This window comes from Oryctolagus cuniculus, chromosome 11 (assembly GCF_051225735.1).
Source record: "Oryctolagus cuniculus isolate XC-2025 breed Fujian yellow rabbit chromosome 11, ASM5122573v1, whole genome shotgun sequence".
In the NCBI taxonomy this organism is placed as follows: domain Eukaryota; kingdom Metazoa; phylum Chordata; class Mammalia; order Lagomorpha; family Leporidae; genus Oryctolagus; species Oryctolagus cuniculus.
The window spans coordinates 80,679,653-80,704,155 of NC_142877.1; the positions used below are offsets into that span (position 1 = coordinate 80,679,653).

Consider the following 24,503-nt stretch of genomic DNA (forward strand, 5'->3'; position numbering starts at 1 on the left):
AAAATCACTTTCCTCCAGAATGTTTACGGATTTCCCTATATCTTCTAGTACATAGTTGCTCAGGAGACTTTTGATGTCATTATAATTCCTTATGCTTTGAAGGTGTTAGTATATTTTTAATTTCTTTGCGCTCACTCTCCTGAAACCTTTGGGATATTCTCCTTATCTCTGATTATTGCTACCAGTTTTGATCTTAGTGTGCTGAATAGTTTGATAATTTTCTTCTGTAATTTTTCTCTTCTTTGTTTTCTGAAATTTGACCTACTGAATCTATTCTTGTGTATGCCTATGTTGTTTCTCTTCCTGACCACATCTTTGAATTTTGATCAACTGCTTATTCTCTAAATTGTCAAATATGTGTATTCATGAGTCTGTATGCTGTGTGAATGTGTATGTGTGTACAAATTATTTCCTTTTTCTTTAATGGATGTAACATCTCCCTTTTAATTTAGGGTGTTAGTTATTATTTCTTTGAAATTCTCTTCTGCTCCTAGATTCATCTCTATTTTATTCTGACTCTCTTTTATTTGTTCATCTTGGCATCTTCATTTCATTTTAGAGAATTTCATCAAATGTCTGGTAATGCTTAATTCTGTGCGTATCAAGTGTTAGACAGTAAAAAGTACTTGGAAACTGTGCATGTGTGTGTGTGTTAGTGTACATGTGCATGTGATTTTGCGTGTGTGTATGTGTGCATGCAATTCTTAGTGTCCTCTGGGATTCATTATAGCCATCTGCTGGCCAGCTGGTTGATTCACTGGGTACCATGAACACAAATGTCTGTTGGTCTTAGGGATAATCATTGCTGAAAAAAATAAAGGATTTTTCAATATTCTGCCTCAAATGGTGGGGGCAGGGAGGAGGTTGATAGAATCCCATTTTCCTGAATGAGAAGGTGTCTAGCAGAGGAAGCCAGTTACTGGGTTGTCAACATCACTAGGCATAGTTTGATTGAATTCTTCTGTTTTTCATTCCCATGCTTTCAGTCCTCTGACTGACAGGTTAGGCTAAGTCTAGATTTTCCCTAGAGTTTATATTTCCTAGCTCTTGATGGGGTAGAGGGATGAGGGGTTGCAGGTAGTCACAAAATTCTTGAATCTGATTCATGCCACCCTCCAATTGATACAACGCTCACACATTTTCTGAACTATTCTGAGATTTTCAGGAAAATACGTTTATGTTGCTCTGACATCTCCTAAAGACTCCTGTGGGTTTGATCTTCCTTTTCTTTTCTTTGCTAATTTTTGTTTAATTTTTCATCTACTTTTGTATGTTTAGATATTCATATGTTCATATATTGAAAGATGGACTTTGAATTCTGGTTTCTTATTCTTGCTGCTCTGAGGATAATTTTCTAGAAATTACAAGGCAGGAAAGTATTTAGAACAGGGAAACCACTTCAATAATCTCTTTTAGTCTTTCATTCCTCTAAACTAATGCTTGCACCTGAATTAGAGTTTAGAAAAATCATCATGGTTATCATTTTTATGTCCTCTACGTAAACATAAACAAACTTAATAATGTTTCACCTAAAGTGTTTTTTTTTTTTTTTGAGATTTATTTACTTTGAAAGAAAGAGTAACAGAAAGGGAGAGACAGAGAGAGAAAGAGATCTTCCACCCACTGTTTCATTCCCAAATGACCATGGTTCTTGGGGATGGGGTAGGCTAAAACCAGGAGCCTAGAACATCATCTTGGTCTCCAGTGAGGGGTGGGACCCAAGTACTGGGGTCATCTTCCACCCCTTGCCAAGAACATTAGCATTGATCAGGATCCTATGCCAAGCAGCATGTACTCAAACTGGCACTTTGATAGGGAATGCCAGCCTTTTTACTTTAAATATTCCTCTTTGCTTGACCCTTGACTGATTTATATCCTTTCTTTCTTGAAAAAAATTATTTTTTTTGTTTGAAAGGCAGAGACATAGATGGGGAATCTTCCATCTGCTTGTTCACTCTTCAAATACCTGCAACATCCAGAACTCCATTTGCGTCTCCCTTGTGGCATCTAAGTACTGCCACAAGTCGTCATCTACTGCTTCTCAGGGTAGGCATTAGTAAGACCTGAATCAGGCACTCCGGTATGGGGTGTGGGCTTCCCAAGCAGTGAATAAACAGCTGCACTACGTATCTGTGCACCAGTCTTCCAGGCTCTGCGTGCTACCTCATACCACTGTTCCTTGGTAGTTTCAGTGTGTGTATGTTTTGCATAGAATATGCTTCTTTCTGTTTATCAAAGTTCATTGTTTTGTGTGGCATTCCTCAATCATCAGTTATTCTTTTATAATCCTCATGGTTGTACATTTTTGTCCACTTTTCTTTAAACCATTTCTTTTTAAAGTGAAATAAAATGGCTGTATGTGAAATCATTTTTTTTTTTTCTGAAGTTAAGTGAGAATATTATGTGTTTCTTTAGTAGGAAGGTAAATGACTTGATCAAATTTGCAATTTAAAGCAATCACAGCTGTAGTGTATAGAATAGTTTAATGCTTGGCCTGCCTGCACTAAGGAATCATTTCTGGGACTCTTAGAGCAATTTGGGTAAGAGATGATAAGACACTGATTCAGGGAATTATAGCAGTATTGGAGCAGAGGGGTCAAGAGATATTAAGGCAATAGAATTCACAGAACTGTTTCAAGACTGGATGTAAGAAATAAAGGAAAAAAGAAAATGGAATTATCACGCCCCATTTTATGTTTACCTGCTTTCATAGACCATCCTCTGCTTTTAGGGGGTTGTTGACTCATTAGTATTCATTTTGGGGGGCCAGCCAGTGCTGTGGCTGAGGAGGCTAAGCTTCCACCTGCAGCACCAGCATCCCACATAGGTGCCAATTTGTGTCCTGGTTGCTCCACTTCCAATCCAGCTCTCTGCTATGGCCTGGGAAAGCAGAAGAAGATGGCCCAAGTGTTTGTGCCCCAATACATGTGGGAAACCCACAACAAACTCATGGCTCCTGGCTTCGGATTGGACCAGCACTGATTGTGGCCTTTTGAGGAGTGAACCAGCAGTTGGAAGTCCTTTCTTTCTCTCTCTCTCTCTCTGTAACTCTACCTCTCAAATGAATAAATAAAATATTAAAAAAATCATTTTTACATCAAGCTTCAAACTTGAAATTTTTGAAAAACTTAATAAACAATGATATTAACCTTGATATAAAAATTTACAAATAATAGTTGAATTGAACCATTTAGTTTGTTTTTTTACATATATTGTGATGATACTGATGTTACCAAAAGCTTTTAACGGGTTCATTTCATAATTGTATCACATGATACTCAACTTTGAGATTTCTAGAAAACCTGTATGTGAGTCTTCTTTCTTTTACCATATTGACATACCAGAGTTTAGGTGCTGACATAGATTAGAAGTTCTTTTAGCTCACAGCTTTCCAGGCTGCAAATCCAAATAGCACGCTGCAGACTCTGGTGATGACCCCTGCTGGCTGCATCAGCTCATGGCAGAGAGCATCACAGCACCAGGAAAGATCACATCCCCACCACAAAGGAAGCTGAAGAAGCTGGGGAGAGACCAAGCGTGTTGTTAACAACTTTCTCAGGAGGACAAACTCAGCAGACCCAGAAGAACTACCTTGCCCTTTCTCAGGGTACACCTTCAATAAACCGTAGGATGTGGATTAGGATTTACATCTTTAAGATCCCACCGTCTCTGCCCCACAACACTGAGGACCAAATGTCTAACATATGAGCCCTTGGGGAGTAAACCACATTCAGCCTGGAGCAGTCTGTAAGAGTCATGAGATTGGACTCCACGGGTCTCTTGGTTTTATCAGTTCTGTGATAGCAACTGAAGATCTAGTCTGTAATCAACTTTTCAAATCGACTGGAAAGAGCCTGTATCATGCCTTCATCCCCCTCTGTAATTTTTCAACTTTCTTCTTTCAACACTGCCTACCATTCTTGAATATTTGAGTCATAAAACTGAGTGTACAGAGTTCCAGATTTTTAAAAAGAATACACAAGAATGAGTAAGTATACATCACAAGCCAGAATCTTCCCCATCCCTTGTGCCTTTTTGCTTCCTGAAGTGTAAGGCTGGTAGGGTTAATGAGCCTGGTTGCTTATCATCATGGCAGCAGAGTTGGCACATCTTGTTCACTGATCTCTGATGAGTGCTGAAATTTACGGTGCCTCTAAGACTTCACTGTTCCCCACATCTTCTGTAGCAGATCTGGGTACCTTGTCTTTCCTATTTCTAATTACTCTCTAGGATCACTGCTTCTCCTAGATGATTCTGTATGACTCTCAGGGGATTACAAAAAAATGCATGCTTTCCTGTACTGTCATGGTAGATGCTAAGTTCTGTGATGACCTTCTCACATCAAATGCTACTGAAAAATTCAGCCCAGAGATATGGCCTATTGTTAGGACTGACCTCTGTTTGCTTTTGATTCTATTCCAATAATAGTCTTACCTTTTGTTAGAAAAATACTTATATCATTGTTCATTCTTTTTTAAGCCACCATTTATAGTTTTCATGTGCTTAGACCTTTGCTACTCTCTTGGACACAGTTATGTCCATTGGAAATCCATGGTTTTCCTGCCATGAATAATCATCTTGTACTAGGTAGGAAGACTATGGTGAAAAATATGAGAGAACAACTGTTGGCAGTGATGTCAGAAAAAGGAACCTTTGTAAAGTAGTACAGCCATTGTTGAAAACAATATGGAAGTCCCTCAGGAACCTAAAAATGTAACAAACAGTCCAGACATTCTGCTTCTGAGGATTTACACAAAAGATTTGAAAGCAGCCCGTTCGCTGTAGCGCTATTCACTGAAACCAAGTTAAGGAACCAACCTTAGTGCCAATAAAGAGATGACTAGATAAAGCAAATGCAGTATATGTATACATGGTAGAATAATATACAACCTTAAAAAAGAAAGCTATCATTTATAAAAACATTGATGGAATTAAGCCGAGTGCACTAAGCCAGGCATGGAAAGACAAGCAGTATAATGTTCTCACCTATATATACAACTAAAACAACTGAACTCAGAGAAACAGAGTGGAATGGTAGTTACCATATAAGGAAGTAGAGCAAATGGGGAGGTGATGGTCAAAGGGGAAAAAGCTTCAGTTAGATGGGAGAGATCATTTGTTGGATGGCACACTGTGGTGAATACAGTTAACAATGGTGTGTAGTAAATATTTCAAAATAGCTAAGAGTAAATTCCAATGTGCTTACCACCACAGTGATTCAAATTTGATGTGAGGGATGTGTATGTATTTTTAATTATTCCATATTCATAGATTATAACACCACTATAATATCACTAATAATATCCCATAATGCATGCAGCTGTATTTTGTCAACTTAAAATACAAATAAACACAAACAAATAAGTACAAATCCTTAGGTAATTTTTTCCCCACATTATTTCTGTCTGCTGTAGTTTAGAAAAGCCTATTTGAGTTTGCAAAGTCAAAGAGTTGAATACACCAGCGAGCACTTACAGGAATGTAATGTTATCACTTGAATATTGAGAAATAGGGAATATGCAGTGAAAACTGGCTCAACTAATACTTAAGAGTTATCTGGTTACACTTACATTTTATAATCATGCAAAAGAGCAGTGACTTTATGTTCAAATATACACTCATCTTGAATGAAGAAACCTTTTCTCTACTCTTTCCTTTTCTTTATTTATTAGCACTGCTTAAAAATGGAGTTTTGTATTCCATTGAAACCTATGAACCTCAGGTAGTGTATGGGATAACAAAAATCATCATAGTTATTTCTGTATAACTTAATGATAAGTTACTTATAAAATTAATTTCATACTAATATAAGTAATGGTTAGGACACTTTGGAGCAGCTTGATGCAATAAACAAAAGTGCAGTGTGTTATGTTACGGGAAGTAAAAATTGCCACAAACAAAAATTTAGGTCTATGTGCAGAATCACGGTACATCTTCTGATGTTTTACTGTTGTAAATTCACTGCTCAAAATATACTGTATGGTGTATTGCCTTCTATAATTTTTAATTTTTATTTTCATTTTTATATGAAATGTGCAGAGATAGAGAAAGAGAGAGACATCTGCCATGTGTTGGTTCACACCCTAAATCCTTGTAACATCCAGGGCTGAGCCAGGGCAAAATCAGTAGCTGGGAACTCATTCCAGGTCTCCCATGTGTGTGGCAGGGACCTGAGCACTTGAACCATAACCTGCTGTATTCCTGAGTACGCATTAGCAGAGAGTTGAGTTAGAAGGGACTCAAACCCAGGCACTTTGATACAGGATGTGGGTGCCCCAAGTGATGTCTCAAGTGTGGTGCCAAATGTGTTCCTCATTGTTATTATGTAATGAAAAGTGAGCACTGCAAAGTAAATAGAATAAAGCACACTGCCAAGCCATGTAGTCATTACAACTTGTAGCAGTTTTCCTTAATAGGTTAATAACATCTGTTTGGATAGCCAAGATGTAAGGATCTGGCAGAGAAAGGAGTTTATAATTTTAATAAGCTAATTATAATTTATGTAAATATATTTCACATTTAAACATTGAGATTATAAAAATAATATATATTTAATAAAAGCCATGTTCCAAAATATAAATTCAGTATTCACAACAGTCCCATTTTCTGATTATATTATTGCCATTTTGCAAATGAGAAAACTCTGGCTTTGAGAGAAAATAAATGGTCAATCAATGTCCATGTGTATATTAAGTATCAGAGAAGACATTTCAGTGGCAGAGAATATTTATCAAGGAACACATGCTGTTTCAGTGTAAGCTCTAAAATTCATACTGAAAAATATGACATATAAACTATGCAGTAATACCTTTGATTTTTATCATTTTTCATTATTTTCAGTGAGTTGTAACTAAAGTTGTACTAGAATTTCTAAGTAGTCATTTTTAAAATGTAATATTGTTAATTTTCTTGAGTTCTCTGATACATAATTGTCACATCTGAAGCTTTGACCGGAACATTGATGAACAAAATCCTCAGTGACCTTTTTGCATAAATTTCTAAACATTGAATTATAATTAATTTGATATTCTCAATTATTCCAATTTTCTTCACTAAAAAATCCTGTAAATAATTCATCACATCATCCTACAAAATACATTATCACATGTATTTTATAACTCATTTAACTGAAGCTAAGAGGTTAAATATTGTGATTTTTTTTTATGGCAACGCACCAAGGTCAACTTTAGAGTTCACATCCAAAACAAGGACAAGATTTCACAATTCTCTTGTATTTATTTGAGCAACAAACTCTAATGACAAGTGACAAAGTCATTTGTATTCTCTTTCATCAGAGTGTTACAGTCAGTTTATTGAGGAGTTTGAAATCCATTTATCATGTGTCCTTGGCTTGAAGACTTTCTCATTAGAGACACCTTATTTTCTCATTGTTTCTTTTTCACTTTACATATATACAATTTTAAAATATGTAGAAATGGAAGTTTTAAAATATATAAACCCATATGTAGATGAGTTCTTTATATATATATAAACTTATATGTATATGTGAATAGGTTGCTAGGTAATACATTTTGTATTTTTTTAAAGATATATGTATTTATTTGAGAGGCAGAGTTACAGAGAGAGAGAGAGAGGGAAAGACAGAGAGAGGTCTTCCATCTTTTGGTTTATTCCCCAGATGGTTGCAAAGGCCAGAGCTGGGCCTATCCGAAGCCAGGAGCTAGGAGTTTGTTCTGGGTCTCCCATGTGGGTACAGGGGCCCAGGAACTTGGGCTATATTCTGCTGCTCCCAGGTGCTTTTGTAGGGAGCTGGATCAGAAATAGAGCATCCAGGACACAAATTGGTGCCCATATGGGATGCCAGTGTTGCAGGCAGAGGCTTAACCTACAAACCACAGCGCTGGCCCCTATATTTTGTATTTTATCATCTAAATTATAACATCCTTTTGGAAAAAACTGACTTCTCCTTTCATGGATTTCAAGGGTCTTTTACTTACAGTTTAAACACATGTTATTTGAAATAGTAAACTATCGAGGACTTAGTTTTTAAGTGGAAACTTGATTTAAATCCATTTATAGTGTCATTGATTGTACTGGTTGCATCTAAAGTTAGAGATATAGTCTGAGCCAAGTTTCAGGTGCTAGAGAAGCCGTGCAAGACAAAGCTCTTTTTCTTTCTTTCTTTCTTTCTTTCTTTCTTTCTTTCTTTCTTTCTTTCTTTCTTTCTTTCTTTCTTTCTTTCTTTCTTTCTTTCTTTTTACAGGCAGAGTTAGACAGTGAGAGACAGAGAGACAGAGAGAAAGGTCCTCCTTTCGTTGGTTCAACCCCCAAGTGGCCGCTACGGCTGACGCGTTGTGGCCAGTGCGCTGCGCTGATCTGAAGCCAGGAGCCAGGTGCTTCCTCCTGGTCTCCCGTGCTGGTGCAGGACCCAAGCACTTGGGCCATCCTCCACTGCCTTCCCAGGCCACAGCAGAGAGCTGGACTGGAAGAGGAGCAAGCAGGACAGAACCGGCGCAGCAACTGGTGTTAGAACATGGAGTACTGGCGCCGCAGGCGGAGGATTAGCCTAGTGAGCTGCGGCGCCGGCCAAGACAAAGCTCTTAAACTTGAGATTCCTCTGGAATAAATCCTGGCCAACTGAAAAATGATTCTTGAATTAAATCAGGTGCTTTTTCATTAAGGCCTTGAAACTCACTGGCTTTCCATTTGTTTTCTCACTGAAGTCTCAGGAGTGATTTAATAAAGATTAAGGCACTGATGACATATATTTGGAAAATGAAAATGTTCATATTTTTATTTGTTAAGATTTTATTTATTTATTTATTTTTATTGTCCTTGACCTTTAGCTAGATTTTTTTTTCAAACTTTTATTTAATGAATATAAATTTCCAAAGTACAGCTTGTGGATTACAGTGGCTTCCCCCCCATAACGTCCCTCCCAACCGCAACCCTCCCCTTTCCCACTCCCTCTCCCCTTCAATTCACATCAAGATTCATTTTCATTTCTCTTTATATACAGAAGATCAGTTTAGCATACATTAAGTAAAGATTTCAACAGTTTGCTCCCACACAGAAACATAAAGTGAAAAATACTGTTTGAGTACTAGTTATAGCATTAAATCTCAATGTACAGCACGCTAAGGACAAAGATCCTACATGAGGAGTAAGTGCACAGTGACTCCTGTTGTTGACTTAACAAATTGACACTCTTGTTTATGGCATCAGTAATCACCCTAGGCTCTTGTCATGAGCTGCCAAGGCTATGGAAGCCCCCTGAGTTCACTGACTCTGATCATATTTAGACAAGGCCATGGTCAAAGTGGAAGTTCTCTCCTCCCTTCAGAGAAAGGTACCTCCTTCTTTGATGACCCATTCTTTCCACTGGGATCTCACTCGCAGAGATCTTTCATTTAGGTTTTTTTTTGTTTGTTTGTTTGTTTTTTTGTTTTTTTCCCAGAGTGTTTTGGCTTTCCATGCCTGAAATAGTCTCATGGGCTTTTCAGCTGGATCCGCATGCCTTAAGGGCTGATTCTGAGGCCAGAGTGCTGCTTAGGACATCTGCCATTCTATGGGTCTGCTGTGAGAAAGGCAGAATGACAGAGGGAGAGAGAAATAGAGAGATCTTCCATTTCCTGGCTCACTCCAAGAAATGGCTGCAACAGCTGTGGCTGAGGCTGGGCCAGGCTGGAGGCAAGGGCGAGGAACTCTTTCTAGGTCTCCTACAGGGGTAGCAGTACTTGGACCATCATCTACTGCTTTCTCAGGCACATCAGCAGGGAGCTGGATCAGAAGTGGAGCAACCAGGACTCACACTCCTCTATGGAATGCCAGTATTGCAAGTGGCTGTGCCACAATGCTGCAGTTTTTTATTTATAATTTGATGCCTTCATGAAAAAAAAGTCAATGCAACAAGGAGTTGGGTAGAGGTGGTGTCCCGATAGAGATCTTGCTCGCCTAAATGAGAACATAGCAGCCTTAATCATGCGTAGATTAAGTGTGAAATCTGAGTTCAGATGGTAAACACATCTGTGACACCTGTAAAACACAGGGTAGGAGGAGTCAGCCGTGTGAGTTATCATAAGTAGTAAGTGTTGTTTAGTCCTTGTTTTTTAAACTTCTGTGAAACAATACCTATAACCAGCATTTTTGGAAAACTAGCATGGCAAAATAAAACTAGATGCTATAATGATGGTAATAATAGTAGACATGTCATCTCAGGGCTGACTCTGTGATAGGCACTTTACAAGTGCTGTCTTACTTAGTCTGGACTCAGTCCTATAATGTAACTGCTATTATTGTCCTTGTATTACAGACGAGGAATCTGAGGTTTAGAATTAAGTAACTTGACCCAGGTCCTGATAGGAGTGAGTAGTCTGCTGGCCCTCAAAGTCATATCTGTCTGACTCCAGAACTCAGTGTCTTCTCCAGGCTCTGTGGCTCCTGGCTGTGAAGATAACACCACAATTCAATCTTACTCAAACCATAGTTTTGAACAGAAGGCCAAACAATTATTTCTGTCAGCTGAATGAAGTGTAGATGATGGGATAGTACTCAGTGTTTTAAATTGTAACCAGTATAAATCTTTTAAAAAGAATGATTTTGGGGCTGGCGCTGTGGTGCAGTGGGTTAACTCCCTGGCCTGAAGCGCCAGCATCCCATATGGGCACAGATTCGAGATCCGGCTGCTCCACTTCCTATCCAGCTCTCTGCTATGGCCTGGGAAAGCACTAGAAGATGGCCCAAGTCCTTGGGCCCATGCACATGCCTGGGAGACTCGGAAGAAGCTCCTGGCTCCTAGTTTTGGATCGTCACAGCTCTGGCCGTTGTGTGAGTGTAACACGGACTTTCAAATAAATAAATCTTTTTTTTTTTTTAGATTTATTTTATTTATTTGAAAGGCAGAGTTACAGAGAGAGAGGTCTTCCATCCACTGGTTCACTCCCCAGATGGCCGCAACAGCCAGAGCTGCGCTGATCCAAAGCCAGGAGCCAGGAGATTCCTCCGCGTCTCCCACACGGGTGCAGGGGCCCAAGGACTTGGGCCATCTTCTACTGCTTTCCCATGCCATAGCAGAGAGCTGGATCGGAAGAGGAGCAGCCAGGACCAGAACCAATGCCCATATGGGATGCTGGCACTTCAGGCCAGGGCTTTAACCCGCTGCACCACAGCGCCAGCCCAATAAATAAATCTTTAAAAAAAGAATCATCTCATAAATTTATAAATATAATAAATTCTTAATTCAGGAAAATGATCACCAAATAAAAGAGTTTCCATTTTGAAATTATATATTTGTATTATTCAGGAGACAGGCAGGCAGTTTTTTTCACACTTCAATGCCTTCAAAATAGGGATCATGGATAGAAGTAAAGGAGGTGTAATTTTGCTGTTGTATCTATGTTTTTTACGCAACTTGATGCTTTCATTGTTTATCTTTCAGGAAAATTAATCACGGGTAGTTTTGTCTGATATGCTACTTTGTGTTTTCTATGAGGAAAGAAACACTGTCTTTTCTTCTGTGTTATAATTTCCGAATGTTTAAACCTAGGATCCATTTGGGGGAAAAAAAAAGAACAAAACAAAACCTTAGCATCCCTACTTCTGGGTTTTGGCCCTATAAAAATACTGCCATATGAGTGTGCTAAGATACTTCTATAAAAATGTCTCTTACAACTTTAGATTTAATACAAACGCGTTTTTAACAAGTTAAATATCCTTCCACATGGGAATTGATATTATATTCAGAGTAATATCAAAAATAGTGAGATTGGAGCAGGCATTTGGCCTAGCAATTAAGACACTTGTCAGGACACCTGCATCCCATATTGGAGTGCCTGGATTCAGGTCTGATTTCTCAAGTACATGGGTCCTTGTCATCCACATGGGGGACCCTGCTAGGGTTTCTGGCTTTGGTCTGGCCTAGCTGTAGCCCTGGCATGCATTTGGACAATGAATAAGCTGATGAGAGCTTTCTGTCTGTGTGGCTCTGTTTCTCTCTCTCTCCCTCCCCGTTTCCCTCCTCTCTCTCTCTATTTATCTTTGTATTTTTACCTCTCATGGAAGGAAATAACTTTGAAATGTGAGATAAATGTATGAGAAATTTATTTATTCAGTTAAAATATTGCATGATAAGTTTAAAGAATGATGGGTAAAATTTGAAGAGTGTTTGTTTAAAAAACCCATTGTAGGGGTTGGTGCTGTGTGCAGCAGGTTAAACCACTGCCTGCAGTGCTGGCATCCCCTATGGGCACTGGTTCAAATCCAATCTGTTCCACTTCCTATCCAGCTACCTGCTAATGCACCTGGGAAAGCAACAGAGGATGGTCCAAGTCCCTGGGCCCCTTCACCCATGTGGGAGACCCAGAAGAAAGCTGCTGTCTCCTGGCTTAGGTCTTGCCCAGCCTTAGTCATTGCAGCCTTTTGGGGAGTGAACCAGCGGATGGAAGATTTCTCCCTCTCTCTGCCTCTCCTTCTCTCAATGTAACACTGACTTTCAAATAAATATATATAAATAAATGAATAAATCTATAAATATATAACTCTATAAAATCTATAAATATATAATAATATATTATATATAAATATAACAATTTATTATAAATAAATAACCCATTGTTTGTATATATATAATGGGGTGTAGTGTGGTGAGGTGTGAAATAGGCATCTCATTTCTCAGAAGTGTGGAAATCCAAAAGTTAAAGTATCCCCAAAACTGCTGCCACTTTTGAATAATTTAATATAAAGCATTCTAGAAATGCTTTGACTTTTTGATTTCCACACTTCTGAGCTGTCTAGTTATTACCTATAAAGATTTTGTTTTTGTTAAAAACAAAGTTGGGGGTGGAGGGTTGGTGCAATGATTGAGTTGCCTCCTGAGCTACCTGCTTTACCTATCACAGTGCCTGGTTGAAGTCCTGGCTGCTGCACTTGCAATCCAGCCTCCTGCTAATGCTCACTCTTAGAGGCGTGCCTCAAGATCTTGGGTCACTGCCAACAAAGTGGGGAACCATCCCCCATGGCTGGTCCCATTTCTGGCTATTGCTGATATTTGGGGAGTGAACCAGCAGACAAATGGGGTGTATATACATAACGGGATACTATTTAACCAAAAAAAGAATGGAATCCTGTCATTTCCAGCAAAATGGATGGAACTAGGTGACATCATGTCAAGTTAAATAAATGAGTCACAAAAAAATACACACCACATGTTCTCCCTTATATGCTGGAACTAAAAACAAACAAACCTCAGACTGAACAAGAAATGTTGATTATTAGAGGCTGGGACAGTGGGAGGGATGGAGGCAGTTTGTATAACAAAAGAGGGAAAGTTGAGTATTGCTTATTGATTGTGTTAATGGGAAACTGGGTGTCAGGTATATAGTGTTTCTTTCTTTCTTTTTTCTTTTTTTTTTTTTTTTTTGACAGATAGAGTTAGACAGTGAGAGAGAGAGACAGAGAGAAAGGTCTTCCTTTCTCCGTTGGTTCACCCCCCAAGTGGCCTCTGCAGCCGGTACTTTGCGGCCAGCGTGCTGCGCTAATCTGAAGCCAGGAGCCAGGTCTTCCTCCTGGTCTCCCATGCGGGTGCAGGGCCCAAAGATTTGGGCCATCCTCCACTGCACTCCCGGGCCACAGCAGAGAGCTGGACTGGAAGAGGAGCAACCGGGACAGAATCCGGCGCCCCAACCGGGACTAGAACCTGGTGTGCCAGCACCGCAGGCGGAGGATTAGCCTAGTGAACCACAGCGCCGGCCCTATAGTGCTTCTAAGAGGCGACTTACCTTCCAGTTCATTTTGTCCTAATTTTGGACATCCTGCCTCAATTACATTTTTAGAATTGCATCCTGGATTTATTTGCCTCTCTGCTTGCCTGTGTGCCTTAGCCACGGTGGTGAAGGCCCTTGCCTTCACTTCTCATTTTCGGGTTGCATTGCAGTCTCAATTCTACTTCAAGTGTACCTATTAAGTTTTTTTGTATGTTTCTCAGTATCTCATTCATTCCTCTTTTTATTGTCATTCCAAATTTTTCTTTTTTTCTGTTACATCACATTATAGTCTGCCTTGTAATAAACTTACCAACATATCCACGAGACACCCATGAAATTGAAGTGTCTTAATGTTTATTGTCTCCTTTATAATTGCACTGTATAACATTACATTAGTAGCTGCCCCATAACATTTTATAAAATGAGTGACATTTCGGTGAAATTATTGAAAAAGTTCAGCTTTTGTTTGTGTCGAGTTCTGCCGCTGAAGAGTCAGCTCTGCTCTATGTCACACTGCCAGCTTGTGGCTCACAACCCACTTCTCAACTCTGTGTAATAACCCTATAGGCTGCCTCTGTTCTCTAATATAAACACATTTCATGAGGCTTAAATAGGAGATGACAGTCCAAATAAAATATTTTAGACAGGAAGCCATTTGCAATTATTTCATAAAACGATGCCAAAATGTTGTCACATATAGTATCTCCTGTGACAAATTCAATAAAGCCTTCCCAGGGAAACTCAACTTTTTATAACAAAGTTCCTTTATAAATCAGTTCAGGTGGCTTCCTTTTACATGGGCAAGCAGGAGTATTTTTAAAATGAAAGAACCAGGGAAAGAGAGGCAACCAAACTGATTTGCAAGACAGATTTCCTCCGTAGTCATCAGGGCAGGGAGTTTTGCTTTGTCACAAGTGACTAGTCCTTGATTGTGAAAGCGTGAATCATCCTACTTTGAAACAAGAGATAAGTACGGGAAAGCTGCTTAAAAAACAGTGTGCAGCTATTTCCTTTGGAGCTGTGACTTCTTAAACTGGAATGTGATCCAGAGTAGCCTTCCCCTTGAATCCAACATTTGTCTTCAGCTTTTATTGTCTCTCTTTTCCCTCACCCCACTTCACTTCTTCCCTCCTTCTGTTCAACAGATTTACACTGACTGGGCCAACCACTACCTAGCAAAGTCGGGCCACAAGCGACTGATCAAGGATTTGCAACAGGACATTGCAGATGGAGTCCTGCTAGCCGAGATCATCCAGATCATTGGTAAGACCTGTCCTCGGACAGAAAGCAGGGCAGTCTCTGCTTCCGCCCCCTTGGTAAAATACAATTGAAGTTGAGCGCGAACTGAATTGTTCCATGTGTCTTATAGAGGAATGTGGCTCTCTTCTGATTTAATTAAACATGTTTACGTGAGGCTGGTTGAAAAAGGCAGTTTGGCCATACTTTTAAATAGCTAGTGCTGTATCTTTACATACACTGAATTGTCAGAAACGAATGCTTCATTAAACCATATGTCTCCCATGTGTGCATTTCCTTAGCTGGAGCAGCTCATGCACTCTGAGATTCCTTGAAACTGTATCCTGATCCAGCAGGGACAATTGTGAAAGGTTTCATGTCAGCAGTCATTTGGCACAAGGGAGAGAATTAGCAGCAACTTCCTTCTCACTCACTTTTTTTGTTGTTGTTTCTTTTTTTTTTTTTTTTAATTTCTTTTTGCCTGACTTGTGCACATGAAGCTGGTGGCTGCTAACAAGTGTGTCCTCTTGTGTACAGCTTGGGAGATTGAGTAAATGTAGCAGCAACATTTTTGCCTTTTTTTTTTTAAGTCTTTTTTTCTGCGTTTCATTTCATTGCTTAAGCATGTCATTCTTTTTTTCTCTCTTTTATTTTACGTTTTGGTTTTAGCAAATGAAAAAGTTGAAGATATCAATGGATGCCCTAGAAGTCAGTCTCAGATGGTAAGAATCATGTTTATTCTCAATATATAATACTTATCTTCACTTCTAGAGTTAACTGCGATTGTAAATGGCTTAGAAATGCTTGTGTGTGTGTCTTCTTGCTTGTGAAACCATTTGATCACTTTCTATTTTATATATTTCTATGGGTACAGTAGGTGCCAGGTGTTGTATGAGATCCTTGACTTTTTCTTTTACTCCGATGTTCTGGGTGTTTTAATTTAACACTGATCTTAATGGCAGTAAACCCCATTTTCATTTATATTGTAGCCTTTCTAAAAGAGCAGTGGGTTTGAAGAACAGAACTTGCCATGTGCATCTTGAAGATATTTAAATAGTGTTTTCTTTGTAAGAAAGTTCAGTGTAAGCACATGGGATTGCAAACAGTTTGGGACTGGTTGTCAGACATGCTGCTGTATGTCTGCTGTGCAGGGACTCGATTTGAGGGATGATTCATAACCTCTTCCAGAGAGTCCTCAGTCTGCAGGTCTGCCTCTTCCCCAGTGACCTCTTTACCCATTTGTACAGCTTGAAGCTTAAAATAGGATCATCAATGAATAAATGGCTGAGATAAAAGCTCTTCTCCAAATTATATAAGCAACTTAATTTTATAGGATAACCTGAAACACCAAATGCCTTAACTAAGGTGACTTCAGGGAAATATGATCATGAAAGATAGCCTAAGTCCACAAATTGAGGCTTCCCCCAAACTCTTTGGCACAAGAGACATTTTTAATGATCTTGGTGAGTTCTTAATTGTCACAGACATGGAAGAATGACAAAAAGTTATAAACTTTCTAACCTGCTGACCTGCTTTACTTAATGTCAAAAAACTGAAACTGACAATAATAAAATGAATTTTTATTTTTAAAGAGTGATTAATTTCAGTTTTTTTTTTCCAAAAATATAAATACTTCCAGTTCATATTGTAATATGAACTCTCTGCAGCTATTAAAAAAAATCACTCTAAAAGAAAGGTTCTCTAAAATACTACAGTTTTAATGAAACTTCCTGATTTGATTACTCTGGAACAAACAAGACCCTTTGGAAATGAACTTCAGTTGTGTTCTAAGGTTTTACTGAGAGCCAGCTGAATTAGAACATGTTCAGACCCCACTAAAATAATAGCTGTGTGGTGTTGAGAAAATGTGTCACTTCTCTTAGCATTGGCATTCTTATCTGTAAATGACCCCCAATTAGGATGTGATAATGAGATACTTATATGACTATTCCTTGTCAGCTAAATTGATATTCAAATTCAGAATAGTATTGCTGTATAGTTTAGCCAGAACACATGCATGGATTAACACCTGCTTTCAGATTTTTTGAGCTGCATGTTAAGACATTCTCTAGTCCTTAAAAATTATGTATTGTGTTTCTTTATCCCTCACTGTGGGTTTTGCTTTCATTATTTTAACCAAATGGCCTTGAATACTACAAACTGTCTAAAGTCTAGAGACTTTAGCTTACTCTGCTATCATTTGAATTTGATTCTGATTACAGAGAATCTGATGAATAGGCTGGCTCATATTTGATGACCAAAAAAAAAAATCTCTGAATTTCATAACTATGAATACAGATGCAGTCCTTAAAGATTTGTCTAAAACAGCTTTACCCAGAGACTATACAAATCAGTGAAAATATTCTCCTAGTGGGCCCTGTGTATTTTTATTACTTCTTATTCCTAAATGTCATATAACAATTAGTATGCATGCTGTGTTGATATCTCTGCTTCTGATTAAAAAAAAAAAATTGAAAAACCAAAATCTGAGAAATGCAAATACTAAGAGAAAGGTGGTTTTTTCCAGATAAGAAGTATTAGTTGGAATTACAGTAAATTTGAGTAAGCATGACTTGGATCCTTATTTCCTCTGATGTGGTTGAACGTGGAATCTGAAATTCACATACTCTTGATATGCTGTTTTAGGGGAATGTGTGTGAAATAAAAAAGTTTTGATTGGATTATTTTGCCCCGTCCTTAAGGATTTGCACTGACAGAATGTTAATAGTGAATGTAAGTTCCAGACTTGAACTGAGATAAGAAAGTAGAGAAAGAAGAATTTTGAGAGCATGACTAGGCTTATGAATTTCATCTATCTACTCCAAACAGGATGTTGCTTGTTTCCTTCTTGCATAACATCATCAGGTGCTGCATTAGTAACACTGAGCATTATTCTTGCTCCTAGAACATTTTTTCCTTACTTTTTCATATATGTGTTCCTGTGTGGCCTAGGTAGTGAGGTTGTGTAATATTCAAAATCAGTTGCAGTGTTGTGGCATAATGGATAAATCCTCCTCCTGTGATGTCAGCATCCCATATAGGAGCCTGTTCCTGTCCCAGCTGCTCTAGTTCAGATCCAGCTCCCTATTAATGACCTGGGAAAAGCAGCAGGAGATGGATCAAGTGTTTGGACCCCTGCCAAGTACGTAGGAGACCCTGATGCTGCTGTTGGCCTTGGCCTGGTCCAACTGTAGCTATTGCCGCCATCTGAAGAGTGAACCAGCAGATGGAAAGTCTCTGTCTCTCTCTTTCTCTCTCTCTCTCTCTATCTCCACCGCCTCCTCTCTCTGTAACTCTGATTTCCAAATAGATAAATAAATCTTTGGGAAAAAATCAGTTCCAAGCCTTTGGAAGACTGTGAAAGCTGGGCCTTGGCAAGGTTTGATATAAGTATTTTAAAAGATCACCATAAACACTTTCTGGGGATTATATTTGAAGGAAAGGACAGTCTCAAATTGGATGTGGGAGATAAAGAGTATATGGGGTTTCAAATGGACCACAATATTTTGGCCTAAATGAGTGGTATTAAGCAACTTTAATACAGTACAAGAAAGGCTAAAATATGAAGTGAGTAATAAAGATGATGAATTCTTACTTTAACCTGTAAAATTCACCCTATCAGAACAGCAAGTAGAAGGTGACTATAGACAATTGATATATTTATTTTAAAAATATTTTTATTTATTTATTTATTTGAGAAGTAGATTTATAGACAGTAAGAGGGAGAGACAGAGAAAAAGGTCTTCCTTCTGTTGGTTCACTTCCCAAATGGCCACAATGGCCAGATCTGCACTAATCTGAAGCCAGGAGCCAGGTGATTCTTCCTGGTCTCCCACATGGCTGCAGGGGCCCAAGGACTTAGGCCATCTTCCACTGCTTTCCCAGGCCAGAGCAGAGAGCTGGATCGGAAGAGGAGCAGCCGGGACCAGAACCGGCACCCATATGGGATGCAGGCGCCACAGGTGGAGGATTATCCCACTGCGCATGGCACCAGCCCCTTCTTTTTTTTTTAATATATGCTTTAAAATGTATTTATATTTATTTACTTATTTATTTTCATTTTATTTGGAAAATGGACACAGAGAGATCGTTCATCTGCTGGTTTACTCCCCAGTTGCCTTCAACAGTCAAGTTGGGCCAGGCGGAACTTAAGAGCTGGGAACTCAATCTGAGTCTCCCACAGGGGTATCAGAGACCCAAGTAGTTGAGTCATCACCTGATTATTTATGGAGTAGACACTACCAAGAAGCTGGATCAGAGGCAGAGTAGCTGGGACTCAAACAAGGCATTGTGATGCATAGACACTTTCCCAAATGCCCATCCCTAGACATGTGTTTCTAAATGTCTGAGAAAGATATGGGTTCAACTGTACCTGGCATGTGGGTAATGGTTGGAGCCTTGGACGAGGATAAGATCTTATAGGAGGTCTGTGTCATGTCAGCAGAGAAGAAAGCTGAGGTGTTAAGGCTGAGGGATTTTAATTTATGTGATAGAGGTGTAGGCATCAGAAATGTGAAAGGGAAGAGAAATCATGAACCATCTTTGAGAAAGTGGATCACAGCTATGGATTGTTAATCCTCAGGCTAGAATTGGTGGTTGAAGCTATGCTACTTGGATTAGCTCAGCAAGATAGGGGAAAGTGAGATGAACAGACTGTGGTGGATGCTGTGTAGCTGACTAATCGGTGCTCTGGGATAAGGAAGTCAGTACTAGTAATCGGTCACAGTAGTCTGAATGTGAAGATCTTCTGTAGAAGGATAATATGTTCGAGATAGCTAAGACATGTAGATATCTGTTGGGTCGTGAATCATCTCTCTAAGAGTGTCCTATTGTATAGTTTGAGAGAAAGACAAGTTGTGGGCAGTTTCCAAGGGAAGAAGTAAGCAAGAAGAAGGAAACAGTAGAGGAGATAGAAGGATCCAAGGGGCTGGGATGGAATGGGGTGATTGTGAGTCCTAAAAAAAGTGGCATAGATGAAAACTTTAAAATCCACTTGAACTATGTATTATTGGAAAGAAATAGGGATATAGTTTCCTTTGTGTTGTGTCATAGAGGAGATGATTAGGAAAATGTGTAGATATTTGAAATTTAAACAGAAATTCTAGAAATTCAAATCACTATGCTAACAGAATTTAATGCTAATATGCTGTTATTCATGCGATTCTCTAATAGTTGCCTTATAATAAAGAAAAAACAACATATATACTTTATGATAGGAAAATTCATATTTATATTATATATGATCATAACACTCCTTATTGCAAATAAAATAGTCCAAAGGATACCACTTAAGAAAAAACATTGTTGTCCTTTGAGCAAGTTCTAACTCCTGTTACTGAGATATTTTGATTTATATATACTCTCAGTTTTAATGCCATGGCTATGTTTCATCAGTGAGCATGAGACGAAACTCATCCTGAAATACAGAATTTCTTTTGTAGGAGGTTATTCCACGCTATATTTAGCCTCATCCAAAGATGAAGTTACTAATATGGATATCACCTGTTAAGTAATTTCTAGGTGGGTGGCATCAGGATTCAAAATATATGCTGCATGCCATAACTTTGATGAGCTTACACGAGAAATAGTAAACTATAAATACCAGGAATGTTCAGAATGCCCCACAGATTAAAAATAGCTAAAAAAAAAAAAAAAAAAAAAAAAAAAGTCCAACATCTATTTGAAATACAGAGAGGCACAAGTGCTAGCTTCTTAGACAAAAATGTTAAACATGTCAGAAATTTTCTTTATTTTAAAATAGAACATTATATTTAAGGGTCTTCACAAATGAATAGAGGAATTAATTAATCTGATTGCATGAAGTAATCAGAAAGCAAGTGGATGTGGCATAGCTAAGGATCCGGCAGATGTGGCTCACAATGTTCTTTCTTCTTTCCTCTTTCCTGGCTGCTTCCTTGACCTCTCTCTGGTAGATCAGTTGTTTTGTTTTTCAGCCACAACATTCAACTTTATTTTCTATTGCATTGTGTATGTGATTGTTTAAAATCTGCCCCATGAGGATTTTGGAAAACTTGTCCTTCTTGTACATTTTTTTCTTTATTTCTAGAAGATAGAAAATTCAGTTTCAGTCTTTCCCGCCTATCTGATTCCATCTCCGGCATGGTTGTGGTTTCCACGGTAATTGCTGTTATGAATTTCCGAGGCATTTGCTCTCCTACTGTTATTGTACGGTTATCTGGAAAGTGAAACTATCCTTGATAGTAACAGTGACCAGGGCTTTCATCAGTATTCTGTCCTTTCAAGTTTTACTTCTTTCTGCCCTTTCTTGTAATTACTGCTGTTTTAAAGAATCTTCTTAAGTAGGATAAGATGAGGTTCCTAACCATATAGGGAAGAGATAAAATATTGGAATGCTCTTAAAGCTATAATGAAATCTTATAAATGGCAGAGTGCAGGATTCTGGTGCTGTGACTCAGAGGAGTGGAATATTGCTATGTTAGGCCATCCACATGATCCCCTGCCATTTTTGAAACTGCATGTCTGGGAATAGCTAGAAAAAGATAGATCAATGAAGACAAATGCCTTCCTACAAATATAATTCTTATGTCTGAAGAAATACTCAATGAAAATCACTATCCTGAAGTTCTTTAATGATTTTATTATTTTTGTATAGGTTCAAACTTTGGAAAAAGGAGTATTTATACTTTTTACAATATCATCTTGATGTTTTTTAAACAGAATTTGTCTCTGGAAGTCACTTCATATACTGCAGCTAGTAAGGTTCAGAGAAAGTATTTTGGTCTTGAAAGGTCACCAGAATTTTAATTCTGACCATGTGACTCAGAAGGAAGAATTTAGTAAATACTTGGGGCCTCTGCTCCTTCTGCAATAAGGAAATTGGACTGTTGAACTCTAAAGTTCATTGGAACTTTAATTTGCTAGATTGATGTAAAGAAAACTAAAGACCATGGTTTGCCTTCAATATTTTGTCTCAAAATATGTTTAGATATTAATATCTATATGTGTTTAAAACTGCTTTCATAGTATGGTAACAAGGATGTTTTATGAGATGTATGAAGCCTAGTTTCTAATTTACAAAGAAAACCAGCAGAGGAATTTTGTATGTGGGAGGGAACTATTTAGTCTGCCATTCAGAAATTAAAGTTGAAAATATAAGAATGTTTTATTACATTAACTTTATATGATAGAATAGTTTAAATGTTTTTCTTATAACAATATATATCTATATTGATTTTCGTAATTGATGTTATAAATAGAAATTAGAAAGCAGAATCTTATTTTGATTTGATTTCCAACTTTTTTCTTTATAGAGAGAAAATAAAACATTTTCTGAGGGATGTTAATAACATTTACAGATGCAGGTATAGCTATTATAAATTATAGTTAATATTTTTACTATGTATTTGAATATTCACTACTTAAACAGCATGTTCTTTATCTTTTTAAATTTAAAATGCTATAGATTGTTTTCCAGCCAGTATACTAGACACAGAATACCTAGTATTAGAAGAAATATTTTGCAAAAATGCTTCTGTACTTTTGGTTTTTTAATCTTCAATAATTTAGTATTTTTAAATATTTATTTGAAATGCAGGGAAACAGAGACAGGGACCAGGTGAGAAAGAGAGAGGCAGATGGAAAGGGGGAAGGAGAGGAAGAACTCCCATCTGGTAGTTCTTTCCCCCCAAATATGTACAGGGACTGGGGGCAGAGTTGGTGACAAAGTTGGGGAACAGGAACTCAGTTCAGGTTTCCCACAGGGGTAGTGATAGCTTTATTACTTGTGCCATCATGGCTTCCTCCCAGGATCCATATTATCAGAAAGCCAAGGGCCAGAGCCAGGTACTCCAAAATGAGCTGGCATTATAAGTTCTAGGCCAAACACCATCCCTTATATAGTATTTTTTAAACAAGTTATTGCTCTATGTATTTCACCTTCCATCCTTCTCAAAATTTACCAGAAAATTGCCCTCGTAATAATTGGTGATAAAGCACAATTGTGATATTCTTGGCTTAACAACAAATGATGGTTAGTGATTTCTTTTTTAAAGATTTTATTTATTTATTTGGAGGTAGAGTTAGACAGTGAGAGGGAGAGACAGAGAAAGGTCTTCCTTCTGTTAGTTCACTCCCCAAATGGCTGTAACGGCTGGAGCTACGCCAATCTGGAGCCAGGAGCCAGGAGCCAGGAGCCAGGAGCCAGGAGCCAGGAGCCAGGAGCCAGGAGCTTCGTCCAGGTCTCCCACACAGGTGCAGGGGCCCAAGGACTTGGGCCATCTTCTACTGCTTTCCCAGGCCACAGCAGAGAGCTGGATTGGAAGAGGAGCAGCCGGGACCAGAACTGGCACCCATATGGGATGCCGGCGCCATAGGCAGAGGATTAACCTACTGTGCAGTGGCGCCAGCCCTGGTTATGGATATTTTTAAAGTTTTATTTCTGTAAGAAAAACAAAAAGAAATGATATAGGGGAAATCTTGTTCATTTAACCTCTCTGCAAACATTTGAAAAGTTTATCTCTGATCATAAAAATTATTTGAAATTTTGATAAATGTACTGACCATACTTGTTTCATAAAATTAGATTTAAATGATTTTAATATAAATTAAGTTAAATTGACTTGTTTGGTTAGACAAAGACAAAAACTCATGATATGCCTTGTTACAAGTTACCAAAAAATCATATTTTCTGCCTGATTTGGTTATTGTGTGGTTATGGTATTGCAATATGATTAACCACATTTCAAATCTAACAAACTGGGAAATCATTATATAGAAACAGAATTTTAGAGATGGGTCTGAGAGTTCAACATTGTCATCATCATTCATTGATTTCACTTGTTGATTGTATGTCAGCTAGTATGTGTATATGGTTTTGTGTTAAATGCTTTTTTAAAAAAAAAAAACTTTTATTTGAGAGGTATTGTTACAGAGAGAGAGGAGGAGAGACAGAGAGAAAGGTCTTCCATCCACTGGTTCTCTCCCCAGATGGCTGCAATGGCTGGAACTGGGCCGATCCACAGCCAGGAGCCAGGAGCCTCCTCTGTGTCCCCCAAGTGGGTTCAGGGGCCCAAGCACTTGGGCCATCTTTCACTGCTTTCCCAGGCCACAAGCAGGATTGGAAGAGGAGCAGGTAGACATGAACTGGCGCCCATATGGGATGCCAGCTCCACAGGCGGAGGCCCAGTCCATAAAGCCACGGTGCTGGCCCCTCGTGTTAGATTTTTAGCTTTCACTCTTCATTTAGTCATCACATAAAACCTGAAAGGCTACAGGGACTCACTGAGGGTACCTGTGTCCCCTCTTTAGTAATTGACAGTCAGTATTTTGGCTCATGTATGTTTGAGCCTCAGCCAGATCTCTTTTACACTTACTTTAAAAATAGGTTAGAGGTGGGTATTTGTCATAGCACTTAAGACACCATTTAAGACATCTGTGTCCCACATTGGAGTGCTTGAGTTTGAGTCCTGGCTCCATTTCCTGATTCCAGCTTCTTTCTAATATGTATCCTAGGAAGCAGCGGGCGATGGCTCAAGTGGCTAAGTCCCTTTCACCCATGTAGAAGAC

The 24,503-nt window shown here is 38.5% G+C and overlaps 1 protein-coding gene across 11 annotated transcripts in view; it reads left to right on the forward strand.

Annotated features, from left to right (window-relative positions):
• The window catches only part of NAV3 (neuron navigator 3), a 966,035-nt gene that overhangs the window by 649,737 nt on the left and 291,795 nt on the right, over positions 1-24,503 (forward strand). For all 11 annotated transcript variants that reach the window (XM_089307477.1, XM_051846465.3, XM_008256837.5 and 8 more), the window contains 2 exons: positions 14,867-14,984; positions 15,627-15,679. In XM_089307477.1, coding sequence (XP_089163603.1) covers positions 14,867-14,984; positions 15,627-15,679 — 171 coding nt within the window. The remainder of the gene's footprint in view (positions 1-14,866; positions 14,985-15,626; positions 15,680-24,503) is intronic.